This window comes from Diplotaxodon limnothrissa, linkage group LG1 (genome assembly GCF_057381915.1).
Source record: "Diplotaxodon limnothrissa isolate DT_005_m linkage group LG1, D_limnothrissa_male_GT1.1, whole genome shotgun sequence".
Lineage (NCBI taxonomy): Eukaryota > Metazoa > Chordata > Actinopteri > Cichliformes > Cichlidae > Diplotaxodon > Diplotaxodon limnothrissa.
This window is the reverse complement of record NC_140596.1, coordinates 22,698,453-22,721,528: the sequence shown is the minus strand read 5'-3', so window position 1 is coordinate 22,721,528 and position 23,076 is coordinate 22,698,453. Positions and strand designations below refer to the sequence as shown.

Below are 23,076 nucleotides of genomic sequence, written 5' to 3'. Positions count from 1 at the left end.
CAAACTACGTCTCAACCGTTTTTGTGGAAGTAAAATACGTCTGCACATGACTCCATTTACGCTCAGCCATTGTTGTGAGTGTGCACACCAAGGGGCTGGACACATTTATACAGACGTACTTTGCACATGACTATGACAGGCGAAAGACTAAGTAGTTCCTTCCAATGTAGACAATCCAAATGATACAGTTTCTTTCCACTCTGTTCCTGTTAATGATAACCTACAAATTTACCCTAAATTACTAAAATATCGATATTTTAATATGAGTATCGATTCTGGAACATAAATGACTGGTATCGGAGGAATCGATATTTCAGTATCGATCCGCACATCACTAGTCATTACTATACAGTGCTATGACAAAGTTTTTGCCCCTTTCCTGATTTCTTCCTTTTATTTTTTTATTATGGCATATTTGACACACTTACAAATTTCAGATAGTCAAAGAAATTTTAATTTTAGACAAAGATAACCAGAGTAAAAACAAAATTCATGTTAAGGGAAAAATGCTATCCAAGCCAGCCTGACCCTCTATGAAAAAATAATTGCCACCTAAACCTAATAACTGGTTGTGCCCCTCTCAGTAATCAATAGAGCATTTGCAATAACTGACAATGAGTCTATTATATCCCTGTGGAGGACTTTTGGCCAACCCTTCTTTGCAGAATTGTTTGTAATCCAGCCACACTGGAGGGTTTTCCAACGGTCATACCAAAGCATCATAATCAGATTTAAGTCCAGATTTTGAGTAGGACACTGACAACTTGACTTATACTGCCACATAAGCCAAGTGTCCTTGAGCTTCAGAGCATGAACTAACAGCTGACAATTGTGCTTCAGGGTTTTCTGGCAGAGAGCAGAATTCACATTTCCATCAAGAATGTCGTCCAAGTCCCGAAGCAGCAAAGCAGCCCCAGACAAGCACACTATCACCACCATGTTTGATTGTTGATATGATGTTCTTTAGATGCTCTGTTAGTTTTACATCAGCCGTAACGGGATTCAAACCATCCAAAACGTTCAGCTTTTGTTGTGTCAGTTCACAGAATATTTTCCTTAAATTTTTTGGCCAATGTGAGACAAGCTTTTTGCTCAGCAGTGGTTATCACCTTTGAACTCTTGCTTGGGTGCCATTTCTGCTCTGTCTCTTTGTGAATCATGAATTATGACCTTAAGTGAGGCCTGCAGTACTGCACTTTGGTGTTCTGGGTTTTTTGCGATGAGTCCTGGATGAGTCGTTGATGCACTCTTGGAGTAATTTTGGTAAGCCAGCCACTCCTGGGAAAGTTCACCACTGTTGCAAGCCTTGCACCTCCATTTGTGGATAATGGCTCTCACTGTGGTCCACTGGATTCCTAAAGCCTTAGAAAAAGCTTTGTAACCCTTTTCAGACTGATAGATGTCAATGACTTTGACATCTTGAGTTTTTTTTGGTCGTGTCAGACAGGTTTAAGTGATATCTTGGGGGCGGTTACTTTTTCACACAGGGCTAGGTAGGTTTGGACCCCTTTTTTTACCTTAGTAAACGAAATCACTATTTTAAAACTGCAAATTTGATGACGTGAAATATGTAAGTGTGAGAAAACATTTAAAAAAGAAATGCATGTTATCCAACAATGTAAATCATCACAAATAGTGCTTTCTAAACTACAATTAAGTGAATTTTTGCAATTATAATTTGTCAAACAAACTGGTTGCTGAAAGCTGAATTTTTTTTCAACACCTGTAGCACATACAAGATATAATGACAATAACATGTGTGAATCAAACGGTCTCCTGGAAACAGTTTGATCATTGAATTAAGAGCAGTACTCTGTAATATACAATAGATTAATAAGTGGAGCTCTACAATAGCGTTCAGCACAGTAGATGAAAGCCATCTCTCCACTCAGTCACAATTCCTTCATTGCTAGCTAACTCTTCATAATACTGCCTGCCCCTGTTATTCTGATAGAATAGATTAATTAGAAACTAGGAAGCAAAACTGTGATTTCAGAATTGATATTTGCCTCTTGATTGGACTGAAGATAATAGAAACTGCCTCCATGCATAAAATGATGAATGAAAATTAGGGAACTGGAGAGCTCAGTGCACAGCAAGAAAACACAGGCAAATAAACAATTTGCAAGCAAACCAAGAAAACATCTTCACCAATTAGACAACACATGCCCTAAATGTAGGACAATGGTTCTGTTTCCTCACCTCGCAGCATTTATTGAAATTGTGCTTTCTTGTGTCTGTGCATTATGTTTGAGTGACCTTTATTTAAATAGTATACTGATATAAACATGAATTTAAATGGTAAATGGCCTGTATTTGTATAGCGCTTTACTTAGTCCCTAAGGACCCCAAAGCGCTTTACACTACATTCAGTCATCCACCCATTCACACACACATTGACACACTGGTGATGGCAAGCTACATAGTAGCCACAGCCACCCTGGGGCGCACTGACAGAGGCGAGGCTGCCGGACACTGGCGCCACCGGGCCCTCTGACCACCACCAGTAGGCAACGGGCGAAGTGTCTTGCCCAAGGACGAACTCCCAACTCTTGAGCCATGATCGCCCCACAATTAAGTTATCCCACCACATTATTCTTTACTCCTATCACTCCTCTGTTTTGTTTTCCTGCTCTTTTTAAATCCACCTGTATTTCCATTTCTCCTTTGGAATTGGTTTCTATTTTTAAGCATTTACGTCTCTCTGCCATACGATCTTTCACCCTTCACTGTTGATATTTTCTCGCTCTCCTTGTTTTTCACCCTCCTCAATTTCCCTTAATTACGAAATCATTCAAGGTTTATAGTCATCTTAATTGACTTTCAAGCAAGAAGAAATGTGAAAATAACCCTCTAAGTCAGTAATTGGATACAGCAGATAAAAAGGGAGCGTGCTCAGGGTGTATGAATGACTGTGGCTGGTGCCACCGTGCCGATAAAGAAGGCAGCAATGATGTACAGTACCTGAAAGCACAATTTTAAGGGAAACCACTTGAAAAGGGCTTAGAATATTTCAAATGATAAAATTAGTCAAACTCAAGACAGTGAAAAGACTTGAAGCAGGTAATACGGCATGTGCTCAGACATCTGGCTTAATGTCACCATTAAACCATCAAGATATACAAATTTTTCATGATGTCAGCTATGATAACGTGACTATTGAACCCCCCAAAATAAGGGGTATTACATACTCACCAGACACTTCATTAGGTACTCCTGTTTAACTGCTCATTAAAGCAAATATCTAATCAATTGGTCAAATGGCAGCAAAGCAGAGTATGCTAAAGTTCAGACTGAGCATTTAGAAGAAAGGTAATTTAGGCAACTTTGAACACACATAACCTTTTTAGACTTTTACAGAGAATTGTCAGAAAAAGAGCAAGTATCCAGTGAACATCAGTTCCCTAGATGAAAAGGTTTCGTTGATGCCAGAGGTCAGAGGGGGATGGCCAGACTGCTTTGAGCTGATAGAAAGCCAACAATAACTCAAATAACCGCTAGTTATAATCAAAGTATGAAGCAGCTTTCAATATATGGCAGGAATTGGGAATTTGTAAATTAAAAGATTTATACCTAAATGATACTTTTATGTCATTCCAACATTTAAAAGATAGATTTGGATTGCCTCACAGTCATTTTTTTAGATATCTTCAACTAAGAGACTATATCCGTACATACCTGCCACAATTTGAAAACATATCGTCCGATCCTTTGGACAGATGTCTTAGTGATGGAAGGGGGTTTGAACAGAGAATTTCATTATTTTATAATTCAATACAGGAGATGAGTATACCTTCAACTACTTCAATCAAAGAGGAGTGGGAAAAAGATTTTGGGACTCTCCTATCAGAAGATTTCTGGCAGGAGGCCTTACACAACATAAATACGCCTTTTATTAATTCCCGTCACTGTTTAATTCAGTACAAAATTATACACAGACTACACTACTCAAGGGAAAAACTTCACAAAATGTATCCAGAGTGTTCCCCCCTCTGTGAAAAATGCAAGATACATTATGGAAATCTGTTACACTGTTTTGCATTATGTCCAAGGCTTCAGGGTTTTTGGTATGATATTTTTACTTATATGTCTAATATTTTTAAAAGTAAGATTGAACCAAATCCGACAGTAATCATCTTTGGGATTTCCAACGAAACACAAAATTTACAACACTCTCAAAAAAGGTTTATGGCATATGCTTTGATTATTGCAAAGAAATTGATCCTGCAGCTTTGGAAAGGCAATGAGACTCCTGTATTAAAAATGTGGCTTACTGAACTTATAAACACTCTTCATCTTGAAAAAATAAGATATAGTATGAATGACAATGTAAAAGAGTTTGAATTAATCTGGCACCCTTTACTTATATACCTTGGGAAAATATAAAACTTTGTTTACTTGTTTCTCTTCCCTTCTGCCGACAGCCGGGGTATTGGGACCCCTTATGGGTGACTGCGGGTTTTTTTTTTTTTTTTTTTTTTTTGTTTTTTTTTTTGTTGTTGGTGTTGTTTAATTATTTGCCTTGTTAGTTTAGAGAAAAAAAGGAGCATAAGCTATGTTATGTCAATTTGTAAAAACTACAATCATGATACTTGCTCTCAATAAAAATATTTGAAACAGAAAGCCAACAATAACTCAAATAACCGCTAGTTATAATCAAAGTATGAAGCAGAGCATCTCTGACCTCACAACACAACAAGCCGTGAAGCAGGTGGGCTACAGCGGTAAAGGACCAAGAACAAGTTAAGAACAAGAAGCTGAAACTATAATTCTCATGGGATGACCAAATATGGACAACAGAAGATTGGAAAAATGTGGCCTGGCCTGAGGAGTTGGGATTTCTGCTATGACTTTTAGACAGTGTGGTCGGAATTAGACATAAACAGTATGAAAAATCCCATCTTGTATCAGTTGCTCAGGCTGATTCTTGTGTAATGGTGTGGGGGATACACATTTTCTGCCCTTCAGTACCATCAGTGGCCTCAGTTAGCCTAGCCTACCAAGTAATGGTACTCAAATGGCCTCTACAGTCACTAGATCTTAATCCAATAGAGCCCGTTTGAGTTGTAGTGAAATGGGAGATTCACCCAAGTGAATGTTGACATGCTGTCATGCCAGCATGGACCAGAATCTCAGAGGCCACCAAGAATTTATGCATTTATGAGGGCAAAAGAGGCTTCAACTCATTACTAGAAAAGTGTAACTAATGAAGTGTCTGGTGAATATAGGGGTGTTAAAGGTGTTAAGTCACCTTCTTATTTTGGCTATACCAAAGTTAGCTGCAAATTTTAGTTCATTTGCTCAAATCATCATGCAGCAATAACGTAGGTCATCAATTTCCTCTTTTAACATCCCATTTTACACCTGATGATCTACTGTAACAGTGTACTGTTATTAAAAATATATATTCTACATAGTCTTGGTGTACAAAGACTGTGTAGCTCAGTACAAAGACTCATAAAAGTTTAAATGTTTAGGTTCAAATGATTAATTTAGAAGTTGTGCGATTATATTTTAGTTATTTCATGTTTATGCTTGGATAAGTGGTTGTGTGAACTGTTTGTGTTAAGATTTAAGTTGTTCATATTTCTTACATGAACATCTAGCTTGAAACTCTTTTTCCTGATCAGAGCTCTAAATATTTTTTTCTTCTAATGATGATCATATCTTCAAAACAGTTTTGCCCTAATGACGTCGATTTATGTCATAGTTTTTGACTTTTTACTGAAAAATCGGACTTCCTGATTGCTGTTGCTCACCTGTTGCACTGATTAATAATAATAATAATAATAATAATGGATACTTTATTGATCCCCATGGGGAAATTACTTGTTTTTCTCTGCATTTGACCCATTCACTCAGTGAAGCAGTGGGCAGCCCACTAAGCAGGCGCCCGGGGAGCAGTGTGTAGGGACGGTACCTTGCTCAGGGGTACCTCAGGGTAGCCGTTAAGTGGATTCGAACCGCCGACCACTTTACCTACTGAGCTATCCCTGCCCCCTATTATTCAAGCTGGGATAATCCAAGCCATGAAAGTGCTCCTGCTAACAGTCGCCCATAGCTGTTTGTGTAGGAAAATAAATAAAAAAGTCAAACTTCTGGAACCCCAAATGCCCTCCTCCCACTTCAAAACCGTATAATTCTGCTCAACAGAAATCCGCCAAATGACTTTTATACATTAATTCACATTTATTCAGTTCGAATATTAGGCACAAGTAAACAAACACACTCATCAAAGTCTCTCCCCAGGAAAGATCTAATGGTGTGCTCCGTGTGCGTTTGTATGAGAGAAAACATGCATGCACCAGAGCATGTATATGAGCCCTGTCTTGTATTTACTTGATCCAGCATTGCACTGCTCCTCAGGGTGCTTGTCTCCTGGCTCTCCAACAGAGTCAGAGCCGAGGTAATACCAAAGAGCGCTGCTGTACACAACTCAAGTCCAGGCAGTAAATCCTCCCTCACTGCATTAGCTTCAGACAGAGCTGTTTAGCACAAGCTTACAGTCATCAGGCAGGGCAGTGATTGAGGGGAGGATAAGGGGTGAAGCACTATTACATGCTTGTAAGAGTAGCAGACCTGTAATTAGAGGGCAGACTTAAGGAACGGTGATTGGAGGTGGTGTGGCTATAGAGTGATGTGAGGGCTGAGGGTAAAGAAAAGATGAATAGGCAGAGGAGAACCACAAAGGTAAAAGGAAGAGCTGCGAGTGAAAACATAGCAGGAGCCGACAGGACCTTTGAGAAAGATTGGTGGAAGCAAAAGGGAAGAAGGTAGAAGTAGGTCAAGGCTAATTAGGGAGATAGATAACGGAGAGAAAGAAATGCAGCACTGCAGATGGAGAGCCGAGTCTCAAGTGAAGAGATAGTGCTACTATACCTTAAGCTCCAATTTAATTCCACTTAACGCTGAGGTAGGAACCATGTTTGTAGAATCATAAAAGGGGAAAAAGAACCTAATAACCTTTCAGTATATTGTAATTACAGTGGTCTTAGGTGGGGTGGGGTGGGGGGGGGACTAGACTCTTGCACTTCTTGTGCTCTAATCAGACGTTGGAGAATCGAGCCTGTGATGGGAGACCAGACCAATCAGATCATTTCAGACCTGATCACAGGAGTAATGTAAAGTAGAATAAGAGTCCAAGTCCACACGAGAATTAAGATGTTGGAGGTATTAGTGGTTAACTGGAGAACTTTCAGCTGGGAGAGCTGGGTTCATGTTCCTATGTGAAGTTTAAAGTCAGAGTTGATTGTGTGAGCAAATGCTCATATGCTTGATTGCTGGGAGGGAGTTGGCACAAGAAGGAAGAGCTGCAGGAGGAGATCTGTCTATGTTGAAGATTCACCCTTTCTAGATTTCGGCTGCAGTTTTAAGACCTGATCCCACTGAATGCATCACGCACAACAACAAAAAATCTCCCAAACTATGACCGCTGAACACATCAGAATGCAACTCATCAGTTTGTTTGCTCATAGACAGACAGACTGCCTTCGTGTGTTTTCTTTTAATGGGCTTATTAGACAGCACTAGCTGCTCGTTAGTGGAACAGCTGGCATGATGGGCATTTAGATTCAATGTAGAGTCACCCATGTCACTCCGTGTGAAATAATTTTGTTTGGCTTTCGTCATTTTATCAACCTGAAGGACAGCTGCAAAGAAGACTACACCCTGATTTTGGCATTCTGATGCTGCAAAATGTGCATTTCCAGTGGGACCAGTGTCACTGGCTGCAGGTTTTTAATTTGTCTGTGATTCTACAAAAAGCAGAGGTTTGTTTAGTCGCCAGTTTGGATATGAATGATATGTTGTATGCCAGACTAAACACGTATGGTCAGCTAGGCAAGATAAGGCAAAAATTCAGCACAGCTGTTTTCTTGCAGATGTTTAACAAGTATCTCAAGCTTGTTGGCAACTCCTTCTTTACTGATCTTTGCTCTCTCTCAAGTCTCTCTCCCTTGGATATTCACTGCAGACTCCTAGAGTTCAGTCAGTGCTGTGCTTATGTATGTTTTGGCCATTTTTATCCTCTCTTCCTTTTGATATCAACATAATAACATGTTACAAATTTGTTTTATACTTTCATCTTTCACCCTTTCATCTCAAAACGGCCTGCTCTTTCTTCTATATTCCCATTACGTATCTCTAACTCCATTTATTTCCTTTTTTTTGTATCCATCTCTGTCCTCGGTGTTCCCATGTATCTGTTCAGCTTTGGGGACGCTTCCCTTTCATCAGCTTCCACCCTGGAGCACATCCCGTCCTCAGCTGTGGCGCGCCCTCGGCCCCTGGTCCGGCAGCAGAGCCTCCAACAGCCCCTCACTCACCAGCCTCCTCCGGGTCCCAACGACCCCCCAGTCACCTCGCAGAGTCTGGGCCAGTTGCACACAGGCCCAGGCGGGGGGGGCCACCGTGGGGGCCCGCGGGGGGTCCGGGGGAGTCCGGCTGGAGCCTCCCGGTACAGAGGAACAGGGACAGGCCGATCAAGGTCAAATCCAGGCAGCTGGGACCACATGGTGGAGCAAATCCGAACCCGAGGTCTGGATGTTAAGTCGTTCCTGTAAGTACTTTACTTTCCTATAAGTAAAGTTGAGGATCACTGCAAATACAAATTTATTAAATTTAGTGCACCATTTCATTGTAGTCTCTTAAATCCTGCCTTCAGTTTTCAAATTGTCGTTTGTGTGCTGGAGTGTGATCTGTGGCATTGTCAGTCTTCAAATCCTGTAAGTAATAGTATAAATAGTCGAATGTGAAATTACTTTGTAAAATAAAAGTTCTGCTTTCAAAAGTGTACCGAAATATAAATGTTTAATATTACTCATAACAAGAGAAGTATAGCAGGAATAATAAAATGGACCCGTGAGTGTCGCACTAATACATAATTATCACTATATCATTAATGTTTAAATAGCTTTTTGCTGCTGCAGGTGGTTGACGGGGCTAATTTGAACTGTTTTAAATGCACCACATTTGTGGTTAAGTTGATAATAAAGCATCTCTGTACGTAAAAGTAGCGGATCAAACTTCCTTCTGAAATGTAGGCAATTAGAAGGAACACACTCAAATTTTAAATACTCAAACAAGTAACTCAAACGTTGCATCCTACTGCTGGAACGTGGTGCTGTTAAATCTTGTTGAGTGCTGCTGAGAGGTTTTTTGTTCGCCCCCCTTTTTTTCACTCATGCCTGACAAAATAAAGCTCTCAGTATAAAGCACCAGAAACCGAAAGAGATTCTTCATGAGTGTGGGATTTCTTGAAGGGCTGCCGAATAAGCTGTGGTCTAATAAAGTGACAAAATGGCAAAGCGTGTGCTTTTTACACAGGATGGAACCAAAATCAACTGCAATCCTCTACGGTCTCTGCAGAACTTCAATTTATTAATTTTGATGAGGTTGTCCCCAAGAGACTCATTTAAATGATTATTTTCAGGGTGTAGTGATATTAATATGCATGTAGTAGAAAAGGTGTGTGTCGGGCATCAAGGGTTTTAATTGCCAATCATGTAAATGTCTCAAATAATAGGTGATATTATCTTCTCTTAAGGTATTTTATAATCACTTTCTAATGTTCTTCAGCTCCCATTTACATTTATTTGTGTTTATTTACTTGTGTATAGTTTTAAATTTTACAAAAACAGCGCTGGCACATGCAAAAGTTCAGATTTAACATCTGTTTATTATCATATATTTAATATATTTTTATAGTAATTCCAGCAGGTCATAAGAAAAACAAACTTGATTTAAACTTGTCTGGTCTGGAACTGTGCATCACCACAGCATGCATATATTAACTACACAGCAGTACCATAAAATACAAACTTCTGTTTTTTTCCCTATTACGTGCATCTTTTATGTCTTGATTTAGGTGGTATAAAACAGCCAGATACCGCAGGATAGCGTTAGGCCTAACAATAAAATAAACAATCTTTAAATATTCAGATTTCAAAACTTGTTTTCTTCTAAAGTTTTTTTCAAGACAGACTGATAGAAAAAATCCAATCATAAGCAGAAATCTTATAACAAGCCCAACCTGGGTTACAAAAAAATAAAGCAAAGTTAGCCAAAGTCACGAGTGATTTTTCAACACCAATTTTCCAACTCATTCTTCACTGAGTAGAGAAGCTTCTGGTGTGCGATGGTCAGTGATTGTTTTTTGATACCGAGCATGGAGAGCCTTCCTCCACCCCTTAGCTTGAGTGATAGATTACAGATGATGTGCTCTGCAAAGCAGCCTCATGTAAAAGCTCTCCTTCCCGCCTGACCGCAAACATAGATGCTCACACACATCCATCCATACACATAGCTCTTTGCTCTGTACCTTTTACATGTCCGCCCATTAGCAGTGTCTCCGGGGCTATTGACCTCCCTGCCTATGTGAATCATCATTCAAATAAGGCTGTGCACATCATGCACACGAAGGTGGTTGTCCCTGTCCTCGTGAATCTCGTTGGACCAAACACGCCAGCGGTTGACCCTGGAGGTGGTGGGAGAGGGAGACGTGGAGGTGGGTGGGGGCAGTGTGGGTATCATGCATTTGTGATCAGTGGTGTATAAACAAGCAAAAGCAGCAGTTTCACCCTCCAGCTGTGACCATACCTGTCACGCAGTGTGGCATCTGAGCTGCTCCCCTTTCATTTTCCAATCAATAGACCTGATGTAGGTGGCAATGATTTCAGCGTGGAGCACGTGTGTCTTTTTTTTGGTCATCTATATAAATCCATTCACTTTATCGATGAGCGTCATGTAGATGCTGTTTACACATCCCCAGTGGGCTGCAGCCTCTCAAGTACTAATGTGTTCCTCTTGTTGTCAATACTACTTCAACAAAGAGCACCTTGTTTGGTCGGGAGCACTCCAGAGAGTGGGGACAAAAAATATGAAATGTGCAGAGATGAGAGGAGGAAGATCAGAGAAAAGCTAAGAAGAAACTGGAAACATCAGGAAGGAGATAGGATTCTTTCTTTTTTTTTTTAAAAAATCTTTTGATCCTATTTAAATCTATTTATGTTTCTAAGCTACATGCACGTCGACACGTGAAGTCAGCGCTGCCAACGTGACTGGCTCGCTGCTGCAGGAGTTAAATTTTTCCAGTTCAATTTTTGAGAGAAAATAAACATTTGGGTCTCTGCAATTTCATTAGCACCCACCACTATCTGTTATTCACAACAAAGGCATTCAGATAAACGTAAGACAGCACCTAATCCACCAAATAAAAAGTAAATAAATAAATAAATGTGAGGCTGAATCTTTTATAGCTAAGCCTAAAACTAAGCCAGCTGATGTTAAGGGCTGCAAGACATCAGAAAAAAAAACATGTTTTGAAGTTGGATTTGGCTTTTAAGGGAAGAGGTAGTGGTGAAGAATACTATATGTTAAGGTTGTCCTTGGATCATGCATGCTATGGTAAAGGGTTGTAAAAAATGAAAAATAAATGTGGTGAATGGAGAAAAAAAGCTAGAAGAGTGTACAATATGTACATACATGTGACTTACTGTCTGTGACTGTGAATCACAAGGTTAGTTGTGGGCAAATGCTCATTTGTTAAGGGCACTGTTTGCATGGCTTTGAATTCATGGCGCAGTGTTGTTCAGTAAAATGCATTTTGGATGATTTCAGGCTTGTTTAGAGAGACAATAACAGCTGCAAATGAACATTGTGTTTCTTTGTTGCAGGTATGCTTGCACCTCTGTTTTTGTGGATTTTCTTTTTTCTTTTTGCTTTGCATGTCATTTGCATGTCATTTCAGGTGATTCTGTTTTTCTCTGAGACAATCCAAACCTTTCTTTTAGGGTTTTCTGTACAAATATTAGCATATTTATTACTCACAGAGGCAACATACAGTGGTGTTAAAAAAAATGTGATCGCCCCCACTTATTTATCAAAAGTTATTCGTTGTTGAACATCACTTTTGTTATTCTCTAACAAACAAAAACAATAGTAAATGATAGCCACATATACAATGTCAGTGCAGTGTTGTGTCAGTGTTAATGAACTGAAGAAATTCAGCTTTGAAGCAATAAATTGGCTGAAAAAAATCTCTACTCATCCAAATGCTACAGCATACAGTACATTAGGCAATCAGAGGGATTACACATTATCTGAAATGTTACAAAACTTTAATGTAATTCAAAGACCGGGTGACTTTTCTTTGCAAACTCACGGCCTCGATGAGTTAATGGTAAAGAACAAAACTTCCCTAATAACTTAAGGTTTAAATCATTTGTGTAACAAACAGCACTGATAATAAAACCAAAGAATGAATAAATACTAACCTGGGATCAATGAAAGGTTCCGAATTAATGGTGCTTCCTTGTTACCTTTAACAAGCACACATAATCTACACTGCCAGACCAATAATAAATCACCACCTTCAGCTGAGAGCCTTATATTGGCTAAATTGCTGTGTAACCTTAAGAAAAACACTTATCAATGAAGCTAATTAGAAAAAAATGTATATGGGTCAGTGGGAAAAGGGTATCATCAGGGCAAGAAGAGCGGCAGATGGATGCACCCATGATGCTTAGTGACTATCATACAAGCCTGTTGGGGCGGTGTTATCGCCGGGGGTTGCTTCAGTTGGTCAGGCCCAGGATCAGCAATCTTAGGTGCCCAAAAATGAGATAAGCCCCAGACCAGGATGACCCGGTTCTCCCATTAATGGATTTTTTTCTTCCATGATGGAGCCGGCATATTCCAAGATGACAATGCCAGGATTCATCAGGCTCAAAGTGTAGAAGAGTGGTTCAGGGAACATGAGAGATCATTTTTACACATGGATCTGCCACCACAGAGCCCGAACCGTAACCTCACACAGCGATCCATCTCTTGTGTAAATTAATGCAACTCTCAACAGAAATAAATATAGTGATATTGTGTAACCTTATATTATGTAATGGTAAATGCATGCTGCCGTCAAAGCTAAAGGTTGTCCAACAAGGTATTATTTTCTTCTGGCTAGAAAATGTATATTAGTGTAAAAAATATATATGCACATCAAACTAGCTGGCAGTCACATTTGGAATAAGGGGTCAGGTTATGTACAAAGGTACATGTCATGCATTAAAAAATGAAGTGTTTTCCAAATTCACTATAAGAAAATTACATTTTTGATAACCAAAACTGTCAGGAATACAAGCATTCATGTCCTATTAAAGAGCCTTTGTATCACTTCGTAGCTCGCAGGTTTGGATGAGAGACATTTAAAAGTGCAGTTTGGATTGAACATATGTTTAAGATGAAATATAATAGTGTCCTCACAGCAATCTACCACCTCTCTCCCACTCTCTGTCTTTGTACATGAATTGTGTGCCGTGTGTATCTGTCGCTGCTTGTTTTTGTGTTTTTTGGATGTGTGTGCCCCTGTGCCTATTTGCCCACATGCCTCTATGGTCTTGTGATGTCCTGTCTGTCTGTCTGTCTGTCTGTGTGCGTGTGTGTCCAGTGAGGGGAAGATGGTTGTTCTGTCTCTAGCAATCGGGCTGGCTGAACAGGATGACTTTGCCAACCTCCCAGATCTACAGGAAGCGCCAGCGAGCAAAGAAAATGAAACCACACCAGAGAAAAGGTAATGAGAGAAAGAGAGAGGGGAATGTGAAGAATGTGAGTTGTTAAGCACAAAAACAAAACGAGCAGCCGAGGTAGCTGCTTGTCATACGGTGAAGAGGTGTGTAATGGATTGTAATTTTAAGTGGGGCAGGGCTATTTATCTCCACTGTGGTGATGAAGAAGTGCGCAGCGTACAGTAGAGTCACCTGAAAGATCAACACTTCATGGCAATTTTAGTCTTGCTTGAAATGCAAATTATTCATAATAACACTACCACTAAGTAGCATATTACAAACCAACAGTTATGTATTTACTGTTCTCATAAATTATAACTGTATTTAAAGATGTAGACCTTCTTTCAATTGTAAGGTTTCACATTATCAAGACTTGGTAAACATAATCTGGTCCTTAGCAACTGTTACAATGAGCTAAATATAACTACAATGCATTACATATTACACTGTGTGATTTTTTACTTATTTAACAAAAACTAAGCCAAAGTACAGATGCAGTGTGTGAAAGATTAACTACACCTTTATAGCTTTTATAGTGATTTAAAGGGTGAGTAACAGCCAGGTGCTGGTAATCAAGTGCAGTTTGATTAGATATCATCAGTAAGTGTGAGCATCACTATATGAAGGATTATATGGCCAATTTGAAGTCTGTCATTCTACAGTGAGAAAGATTATTCTCAAGCGGAAAACATTCAAAACATTCGCTAATCTTCCCAGGAGTGGACATCCCAGCAAATTCGCCCCAAAGTCAGATTGTGCAGTATTCTGAGAAACTGTCAAAAGAGTTACATCTCAGACTCTACAGCCATCAGTTAGCATCCTAATTGTTAAAGTTTATCATGGTACAGTTAGAGAAAGACAGAACAGTATGGCTTATTTGGAAAGGTTACCAGGAGATCAGCTGTTCTATTTAAAAGAACATGGCAACGCAGCTAATGTCTGCAAACGTAAATCCGAGCTAACGCACAAGACTTCTGAAGCAGATGATGTTCGCAGTCGTGTTTGGTGAAAGCCAAACACATCAGCACAAACACCCCATATCAGCTGTTAAGCACTGCGGTGTTTGTGCTGTGCTTTGTTTGGCTTTCACCACACTGGGCGATGATTTGTGCTTGTTTTGGACCCACAGGACCTCTGGCACTTTGCAGCCGTTGAGTCGACCATGCTAGAGTCAAATGTGAGGCCATCTGTCTGACAGAAAATCTGCAAAAGAATGATTGAAAAGAAAAGAAGTGCTTCAATGGCCCAGTTCAAAGCCAGTCCTCAGCCTCATTAAAATGTTGATCTGGGACTGTGAAACATCTGTGTATGAATAAATCTTCACAAACTTCCAAGGATTGAAGCAAAATGTAAAGAAGAGCGGGCAAAAATTCCTCCACAAAAATGTGAGAGGATGATAACGTCCTACAAAGGAGCGATTGCTTCGAGTTTTTGCTGCTGAAGGTGATTCTAGAAGTTGCTGAATCGTGGGGTGTGCTGGGGTGTGTTTCACACACTGTTTCTATAGTTTGGCTTAGTTTCTCTTAAACTTTCTGTTAAATAACGACATGGTCTAATATGTCGTGTTTTGTTGTTCATCTCAGGTTGTATTCATTATATTTTATGACCTGGTAGGGATCAGGTTTAAAATGTCCTGGTGTGTAGAGTCTTAGAACTTAAAGAAAATTGATCAGGGGTTGTACTTTCTCTTTACTTTGACAGACCTGTGAACTTTTTATATATGTAACCTTATTGTTATTTCAAAGCCTATACTGCCAGCACTGCAATTCTGTTTAATAGTATGTCCTTTGTCTTTTTTTCCAAATAAAATAAAAATGTTCAATCTAAAAACAAGCCAGCCTTTTAAACTCCACAATGTACAATCTACTTCTGATGTAGTTATTTTGCATTGTGTAAAACTTCAAAGCATTTGGGTATTAAGATTGTTAATCATCTTACAACAGTATCAGTGTCACTCCCAAATTCATTCTGCAGTCTGACAATAAGACCAACATGCTGCCTCAGTCGTAGAGAGCTGCAGCAGGAAACTTGCAGCAGATGGTCTAAACCCCACAGAGCTCTGATCTCAAAATCACAGAGTCAGTCCGGGATTACCTGAAGACAGAGGACAGTGAGACAGACTGTGGCAAGTTCCCCCAAGATACTTGATACAACCTGTCTGCTGTATAACAGTATAAAGAATAACTGTGCATAAGCGTGGTGCTGTCTGAAAGCTTTATTTAGTGTTGTGCTTTTTGTACAAAGGTAACTAATCAAAATACTCATGGCGTTTTCTTTCTTTTTTAATCACCCAAACCTTTAGTGTCTTTTCACTCCTCTGAGAAATTCACCCAGAAATAATACTAAGAAAGTGTCTTTGGTATTCTCAGTGGGCAGCCCTGCTTGGTACATTTATATTAGCTGGGTTTCTACCTTTAATTATTAGGTTTTTCCAGCTTCCAGCACTAAAGAGCTTTCATTTCTTTTGCCTTTATTTTTACCTTTATGTTTTCTCAAATTTCTGTTTTGCATACCCACATTTTGAGTTCTTTTATCCCATTTTTCATGGCCTGTGTTTTCTCCATCCAGACCTCTGATGGTTGGCTTGTCTGCATCTCTTCACTGGTGGTTTGATCTTTGAGTTGCAGGCATACGGGAAGGGCACCCTCATTATTTAGGAGTAAGATTCCTCACATGAAACACCCGTCTAAAAATATGCTAACCTCTCATCTACCAGTGATCTCAGAGCAGCCGTCAGAGACTAGCACAGTTTCTCAGCTAGTGAACAAAGGACTGAACAGGCTGCTTGCTTATCGCATCTGTGTTTGACGGATAAAGTGCTTATCCCACTGTTTTGACACTACTGGGCAGAGGATAAAGTAGAGGTGTAGTTCATCATAAAGGTGCAGTTTTTTTTTCGAGGGCTCTGTCTGTTTGTTATGTTTTGTTTACCTTTGCAGAAATTCTGCTTTTGAATTGCATTAAGTTTCTTAAATGCTCAGAGTTTTCCCAAAACCTCTCTGCAGTGCATATTAGTGTGCCGTTCTAACTAGGTCAGCTGTGAATTTGCGGTTGATGGAAAACCAGAAGTCTCTCTTGGAAGAAAAAATGTGATAAATGTTTCTTCTTCCTAATGTTATTGCTACAATTATCCTTTTATTTTTTTCTTTTAAAATTTAATATCAAATATCTAAGGACAAGTCAGGGAAGAGGACTAGCCTACCTCTTGTCCCCATGCTCTCTCCCTCTAGCTGTCTGGAGGTCTGTCAAGCACCCAACTCTAATCACAGCCAGCCTGCGAGCCTCTACCCAGAGGGCTTGCGTGGGCCAAGTTGTCTAGTGTCCTTCCACAGCTAATAACAGCTCTCCATCATCATCTCTGTCCATCTCCCTCATCTCTCTTGTCTCTCCTGCTACCTCTTAAGCTCCCTGTGCCCATCTGTTCACTTGCTCCTGGCCGTTTTCACAGCGCCCAGCAGCCTGAGTACGACGCAAAGAGACGTTCCGGCCAAGAATATATCCATGACAAGACGAGAAGCCGTCAGACAGAAAGCGCGGGAAACCTTTGTTCTCCGCTTTGCAGAGAAATATTCAGCAAGATATAAATACACACCCATGGAGGTCTGAGGTTCTGTTTGTTTATTAATGAAATCAAGTACAGCTCAGAGCACAAATATCTACAGACGTCTAATCTGATAACAGAGAAATGACAGGATAGAGACAAACGCAGTGTGTGCTGTGTATTAGCACAGATCCATATTTGTTGAGACAAGGTTAGTAATTGCGAGCAAAAGGAACATACTGTAGCACTAATATTATAATGAGTATGTTAGCTCAAAGTGCATTCATTCAAATATATATATATATATATATATATATATATAGAGAGAGAGAGAGAGAGAGAGAGAGAGATATTTGGTCCATCTGATCAGCGAAGTCCAATATTCACTCTTAATTTAGCTCTCATTCTCTACTGTGTCCAGACACTTGTTGCTAACTTTGTCACGCTGCCATCAGTGCTGGGCAGGTAGCGTACAACAGATGCCTGATGGAAACAAGCTTGATGAAAGCAGCGGGACTGAACCAAATCACTGAATGCGTGGGCTGCTAAACATCTCTGTAAGGGCAACTGCAGAGCCGATGATGACTCTTTGTCAGTTCAGTATTCTGGGCCATCTCTTTCACAGTAGGCAGAGTCATTCGAGCCATTAATATGAAAATATTAGTGCAGCTTTAATGTGTTTCTAGGATTCAGTTACTAGTTGCTAATCATCTCAGCTGCAAAGCAAATTATTGGCACGAATCATATCAGAGCCCCTCATCCAAAGAAAAATATGTCTACAATAATAAAAAGATCTATCTTTTGTCTGCTCCATAGCAGCAGACCGCAGCCGCCTTTAAAAAATGACTATGGAGTTAAAATAATAAAAATGTTAAATGACAGTAAGTGTGATGATCCAGACATCTGTGGTCACAGCACTGAACCAGCTACTGACAGTGACTAATACCAGCTGGACGCAATAAAAAATATCATATGATCAATTTGTCGCTTGGATCACTTTTACGTAACAAGGCAACATTTTGTTTTTGTCAAGTGAGAAAGCATTCGTTGCTTTCGCACTCAACAAAACCTGCAGCAAAAGCGTCTTATTGAAAATGGGATAAATGGCTCATGATAAATGGAAGAAAATCCCAATTTCAGAATAAGCAACGATAACCTAAAGGACGTATATTTGTTTAATTTTCATGTTGTTGCGATGGCAGCAAAACATGCTGAGTCGTACAGGGTGAATCAGTGCTGACAGAGATACACCGTAGTGCAATGCACTCAGACATTAGAGCTGCTTATCAAAGCTTTGGATATTTTGTTACTGTCTGTGACTCATCTAAAGCCTGAAATACTTGCACAGCATCCTGTTTTAATTGTTGAACCTCACATCACCTCTAAAAAAAAAAAGTGTGTCATGTTTTGTGAGAAGTTTAAATTTAGTGTTTGATTCAGGATACAAAGCCAGTGTCAATACAGTGCTGTGCAAAAGTCTTAAACCAACCTTCATTGCTTATTTTGTTGAAGCATCTGTAAAATATATATGTGAATGCAGTATATAAGGCAAAAAAAAAAAAAAAAGATGTACAATTCCAACGAGCCTGAAAATCAATATTTGGTACGAGTACCTTTATTTTTCAGCACAGCCTGAACTCTCTTAGGCAAGCTTTCTTTTTATTTCTTTAAGTAGTGTTCAGAATAGTTCTCCAGGCTTCTTTAAGGACATTCAAAGCTCATCTTTAGATGTTGGCTGCCTTTTCTTCCTGTTCTATTGAGGCCCGGGCTCTGGAGAGGCTAACCCATGACTGATAGTGTTTCAATGTGTGTTTTTCTATCCAGGTATACTTTTACTGCGTTGGCAGTGTGTTTAGGATTATTGTCATGAAAAATAAAACTGTTAACAGTCAGACAATATTGCATGGTGGTATTTTTCTGTTGCAGAAAAAAATAGTTGCATCGATTTTGACACGTTCCCTAACACCACTGGCTGAAACCATGACAAAGCTGCCACCATCCTTTACAGATGGCTGTAGACACCCACTGTTTTCGTCAATACGCTCTGCAAATTTTTACAGTTATTTGAACCAAAACTTTCAAATTTGGATGCATCTATCAATTAGACCTGTTGTCACTGATTTCAGTCCAGTTCTCGTATAATTTGGCATACCTCAGCCTTTTCTCCCGGCTTCCCTTCCGTAAGAACGTCTTGTTCACAGCCACCTTTACACATTTCTGATGCAGCTTCGGAAAACAGTAGATGGAACAATTGAAGGGCCATAAGCCAGGGCTTTAGGCTCTGTGGCTTTGTTTGCTAGATTTTTTCCTGTTTTTGCCTCCCTCTTCCCGCTCCTCCACAACCACCCACACATGCAGGGCCTTGGAGTGGGGGTATGTCACCAGGGTGCAGAGGAGGCTACCCCCCCCCCCCCCCCCCCCCCCCGTCCCCTTCTGGCTGCCTCTGCCTCAATTTTATCCCACAACTTAGACATTCACATTATTCACACTCTCATTACACATCGTTAGCTTCATAGCATAATTGCCTAAGTCATTTGACTAAGTCAATGACTTAGGCACTTATGCTATGAAGCTAACGACATACATATAGGATCTTGGGGGTGGGCACAATCACGGAGTCCAATTTACCATCAGGGTGTATACCTCACCCCTGACGTCGTTGCCCACCTCTCAATTTTAAATACACTTAGTCATTGAGGGCTAGCAGGAGGGACTATGCGCTTACCTGCTGCTCCATGGCAGGTAGCTCCATGCCCTCCTGGGTTTTAATTGCACCTTAGAACACATATGCATCAACACTACAATGAGCGGGTGGAGGGAGGTTTGGAGTCTTCTCCCACCCCCATTCTCTGCGGCCTGCTGGAGCGGGAGGGCTAGTAGGAGGAGTTGGCCGTCCGACTGCGGTCTGGGGTGTGGGGCCTCCCTGCTGCTGCGGAGTCGGGGTGGTCTGCCTCTCCCCACCGCAGGGAAAAGGGTAACACCACCTGGGTCTGGGTGCAATTCCCCCCTCCAGGGGCAAGGGTACCTAGACCCGGTTTGTAGAGTACGCTTGGGGAGTGTGATTGTGTGTACAGCGTCTCTTTATGTCTGTCTCCACGTTGGTTGAGTGTGGAGTGAGTGCATATGAGAGCATGAGGGTGGGAATGGATGTTTGTGTCTGTGTGTGCCTGTATGTCTGTGTCTATATGTCAGGTTGGGTATCAGACGCCACCTCTCTGGGGACACCTCAGGCCCTCCAAGGTTTGGAGGCCTATCTCCACCCACCACCACTTCCCCTGCCGGTGGCGGACTCCCTCAGGTGTCGGTGTGTTGGTGGTTCTTTGTGTCTGGGGGTGGGCGTCCGGGTACACACCGGCTCACTCCTTGGCGGCCGCTTGTCGGGGCCTGGGGCCTGGGGCTCGCTCGGGCCCCTTTGGAGGTGGGGTGCCCCCGGCCTCTCGGCCTGGGGCTCGGTCACTCAGGCGCAGCTGGGGGCCGGCGGAGCTCACGGGCGCGTCACTGCAACTCCCCCTGACTTCTGCTCCGCGGCTGCTGGGCGAGCCCTCATCTGGGACTCTCCTCAGCTCTTACTGGAACAGTGGCGCGGCTGCCCCTCTGTTGGTCTTCCATGGTCTCTTGTGTTCTGGGGGCCTCTGGATGTCTGGAGTTTTGATCTCCTCCATACCCGCTTCACACCCTGGAGGACGGGGCTGTGGCCCCCCCCACACTCCCTAGCAGATCATTACATGGAGAAACCTTTGGAATGCAAGCATGCTGATCCACACAGGTATGCACACATGGGTATTCACAGACGCGGACTAAAGCTTTCTTGGCTGCTACCTCAAAGCACACTGTGCGCTGTCTATCTTGCGTGCTGCACAATATCGTTTATTATTTAGTAAATATTGATATCTATGGCTAGCTAGTTTATTGTGATGGTGCTTTGTTTTCTCTATTATTATGTTGCTCTTTGTTGTTTGCTGTCTCCTCTGTTTGTTTTTTTTTGTTTGTTTTTTTTTTTTTCTCCATACAGGTGACCCAGGAGTTTTTTTTTTTTTTTTCTCTCCCTTCCCCCCCCTTCTCACCGTCTCTTCTCCCCTTTGGTTTTCTTTCTTTCTCTCCCCCTCTTTCTCTCATTCATTCCCCCTGTCCTATTTATTAAAAAAAAAAAAAAAGACATGACTTTCAGATACTGTTTATCAGCTGTAGATAATTTTTTTGGCCTGCCATTTCTTTCTCAACTAATAGCTTTTTGGGAATCAACTGGTTAGTGGAAAAATGTAATTTTGTGCTTGCCAAACTGTTTTATCAGTGTCATTTCTCATAAATTCAGCTAAAGAAATGAGAAAAAAAAAATCAGAGGTAGGCTGCAAGAGCACAAAAGACTGCAAAAGAAAATGGGTTCTTTGTTAAGTTGTGTGTAGACAACACTGGATTTGAGTTAGGTGTCTTTTTTGGGCATGAATGATGGGTCGGTGTTTAGTGGCTTAACAAACAAAAATGTCAGGTACAGCACTGGACTGAAAATGAATAAAAAACAACCAATGTTCAAAGACATACTGTCACGGTCCGGGGCAGCGGCCGTGTGGAGAGCGGAAGGAGGACTCAAAACGCAGCACTTATTCAGGTGTGAGGGTGATTTATTGATAATATCCAATATAAAGTGGGGATGGTAAAACAGAACTAAGGATGAACTAACTGGGAGAAACTACACAAAGAAATAGCAAACCTGAGCATGAAGGGAGAACAGCAGGGAGAGCACGCAGGGGATTACACCAGGTATGAACACAGACGACGCGACGAGGAGCAGAGGAAATCACACACTATAAGTACACAAAGAGACACTGGGAAATCACACACAGGTGGGGGAAACAGCTGGACCTGATTAACCTGACGAGACAGGGGAACACTAACACCAGGGACCAACAGAGGGAGCACAAACCCAGAACCCAGTGTCTAAAATCCCAAACACAAACCATCCCAAAACAGCCATGAATAATAATGAAAGTAATAACAATAAAGAACATAAACATAAAGTCACTGAGTCATGGTCGCAGGACCATGACAGTACCCCCCCCCCTCAAGGGCTGGCCCCCGACAGCCACAGAAACACACCACCAGATCCGGGCGGGCGGCAGGGGGCCCAGGATGGAGGGACCGGGCCAAGACCAAAGACGGAGGCCCCAGAGTCCCAAACAAATGTTCACAAAAAAAAAAAAACTCACAGGGGAGCAGAGTCCAAAACACAGTTCAGGTGGCCGGCCAGGGGCCCGATAACACAGGAGGCCGGGATGGGACAGTTCAGGAGGCCGGCCACGAAGAAGGCCGTGGAGGCGCACAAAAGGTTCAGGAGGCCGGCCGTGCGGAAGGCAACGGCAACGGCTCAGGCGAAGAGGGTCCGGGGGCCGGCCGTGCGGAAGGCAACAGCGGCCGCTCAGGCGAAGAGGGTCCGGGGGCCGGCCGTGCGGAAGGCAACGGCGGCCGCTCAGGTGACGGCGCCCGGCCAGTAGCCTAGCCAGCGGTCCAGAAAACGGCCGTTTAGCTCCAGACCCAAACGAGGCTGGGCCAGGCGAGGCTGAGGGCACGGAAGCCGGGACCGCAGCAGGCGGAGATGATGATGCAGACACGGAGGCTGGACCAGACGATGATGCAGACACGGAGGCTGGACCAGACGAGGATGCAGACACGGAGGCTGGACCAGACAAGGATGCAGACACGGAGGCTGGACCAGGCGAAGCTGATGAGGACGCTGAAGCGGAGGCTGGACCAGGCGAAGCTGATGAGGACGCTGAAGCGGAGGCTGGACCAGGCGCTGCGGGTGAAGATGAGGATGCTGTGGCCGAGGATGCGGGCACGAAGGCTGGACCAGACGAGGCTGAAGCCGGACCGGGCGAGGATGAAGCTGTAACTGAAGCTGGGCCGGGCGAAGCTGTAGCTGAAGCTGGGCCAGGTGAGGATGAAGCTGGACCAGAATCAGGCGAGGATGAAGCTGAGGAT

General features: G+C 42.0%; 1 protein-coding gene across 1 annotated transcript in view; it reads left to right on the top strand.

Moving 5' to 3' along the window:
• syt7b (synaptotagmin VIIb) overlaps positions 1–23,076 on the top strand; it is a 79,372-nt gene that overhangs the window by 19,252 nt on the left and 37,044 nt on the right. Inside the window, exons 6-7 of the mRNA XM_085355403.1 lie at positions 8,210–8,557; positions 13,442–13,564. Coding sequence (XP_085211529.1) covers positions 8,210–8,557; positions 13,442–13,564 — 471 coding nt within the window. The remainder of the gene's footprint in view (positions 1–8,209; positions 8,558–13,441; positions 13,565–23,076) is intronic.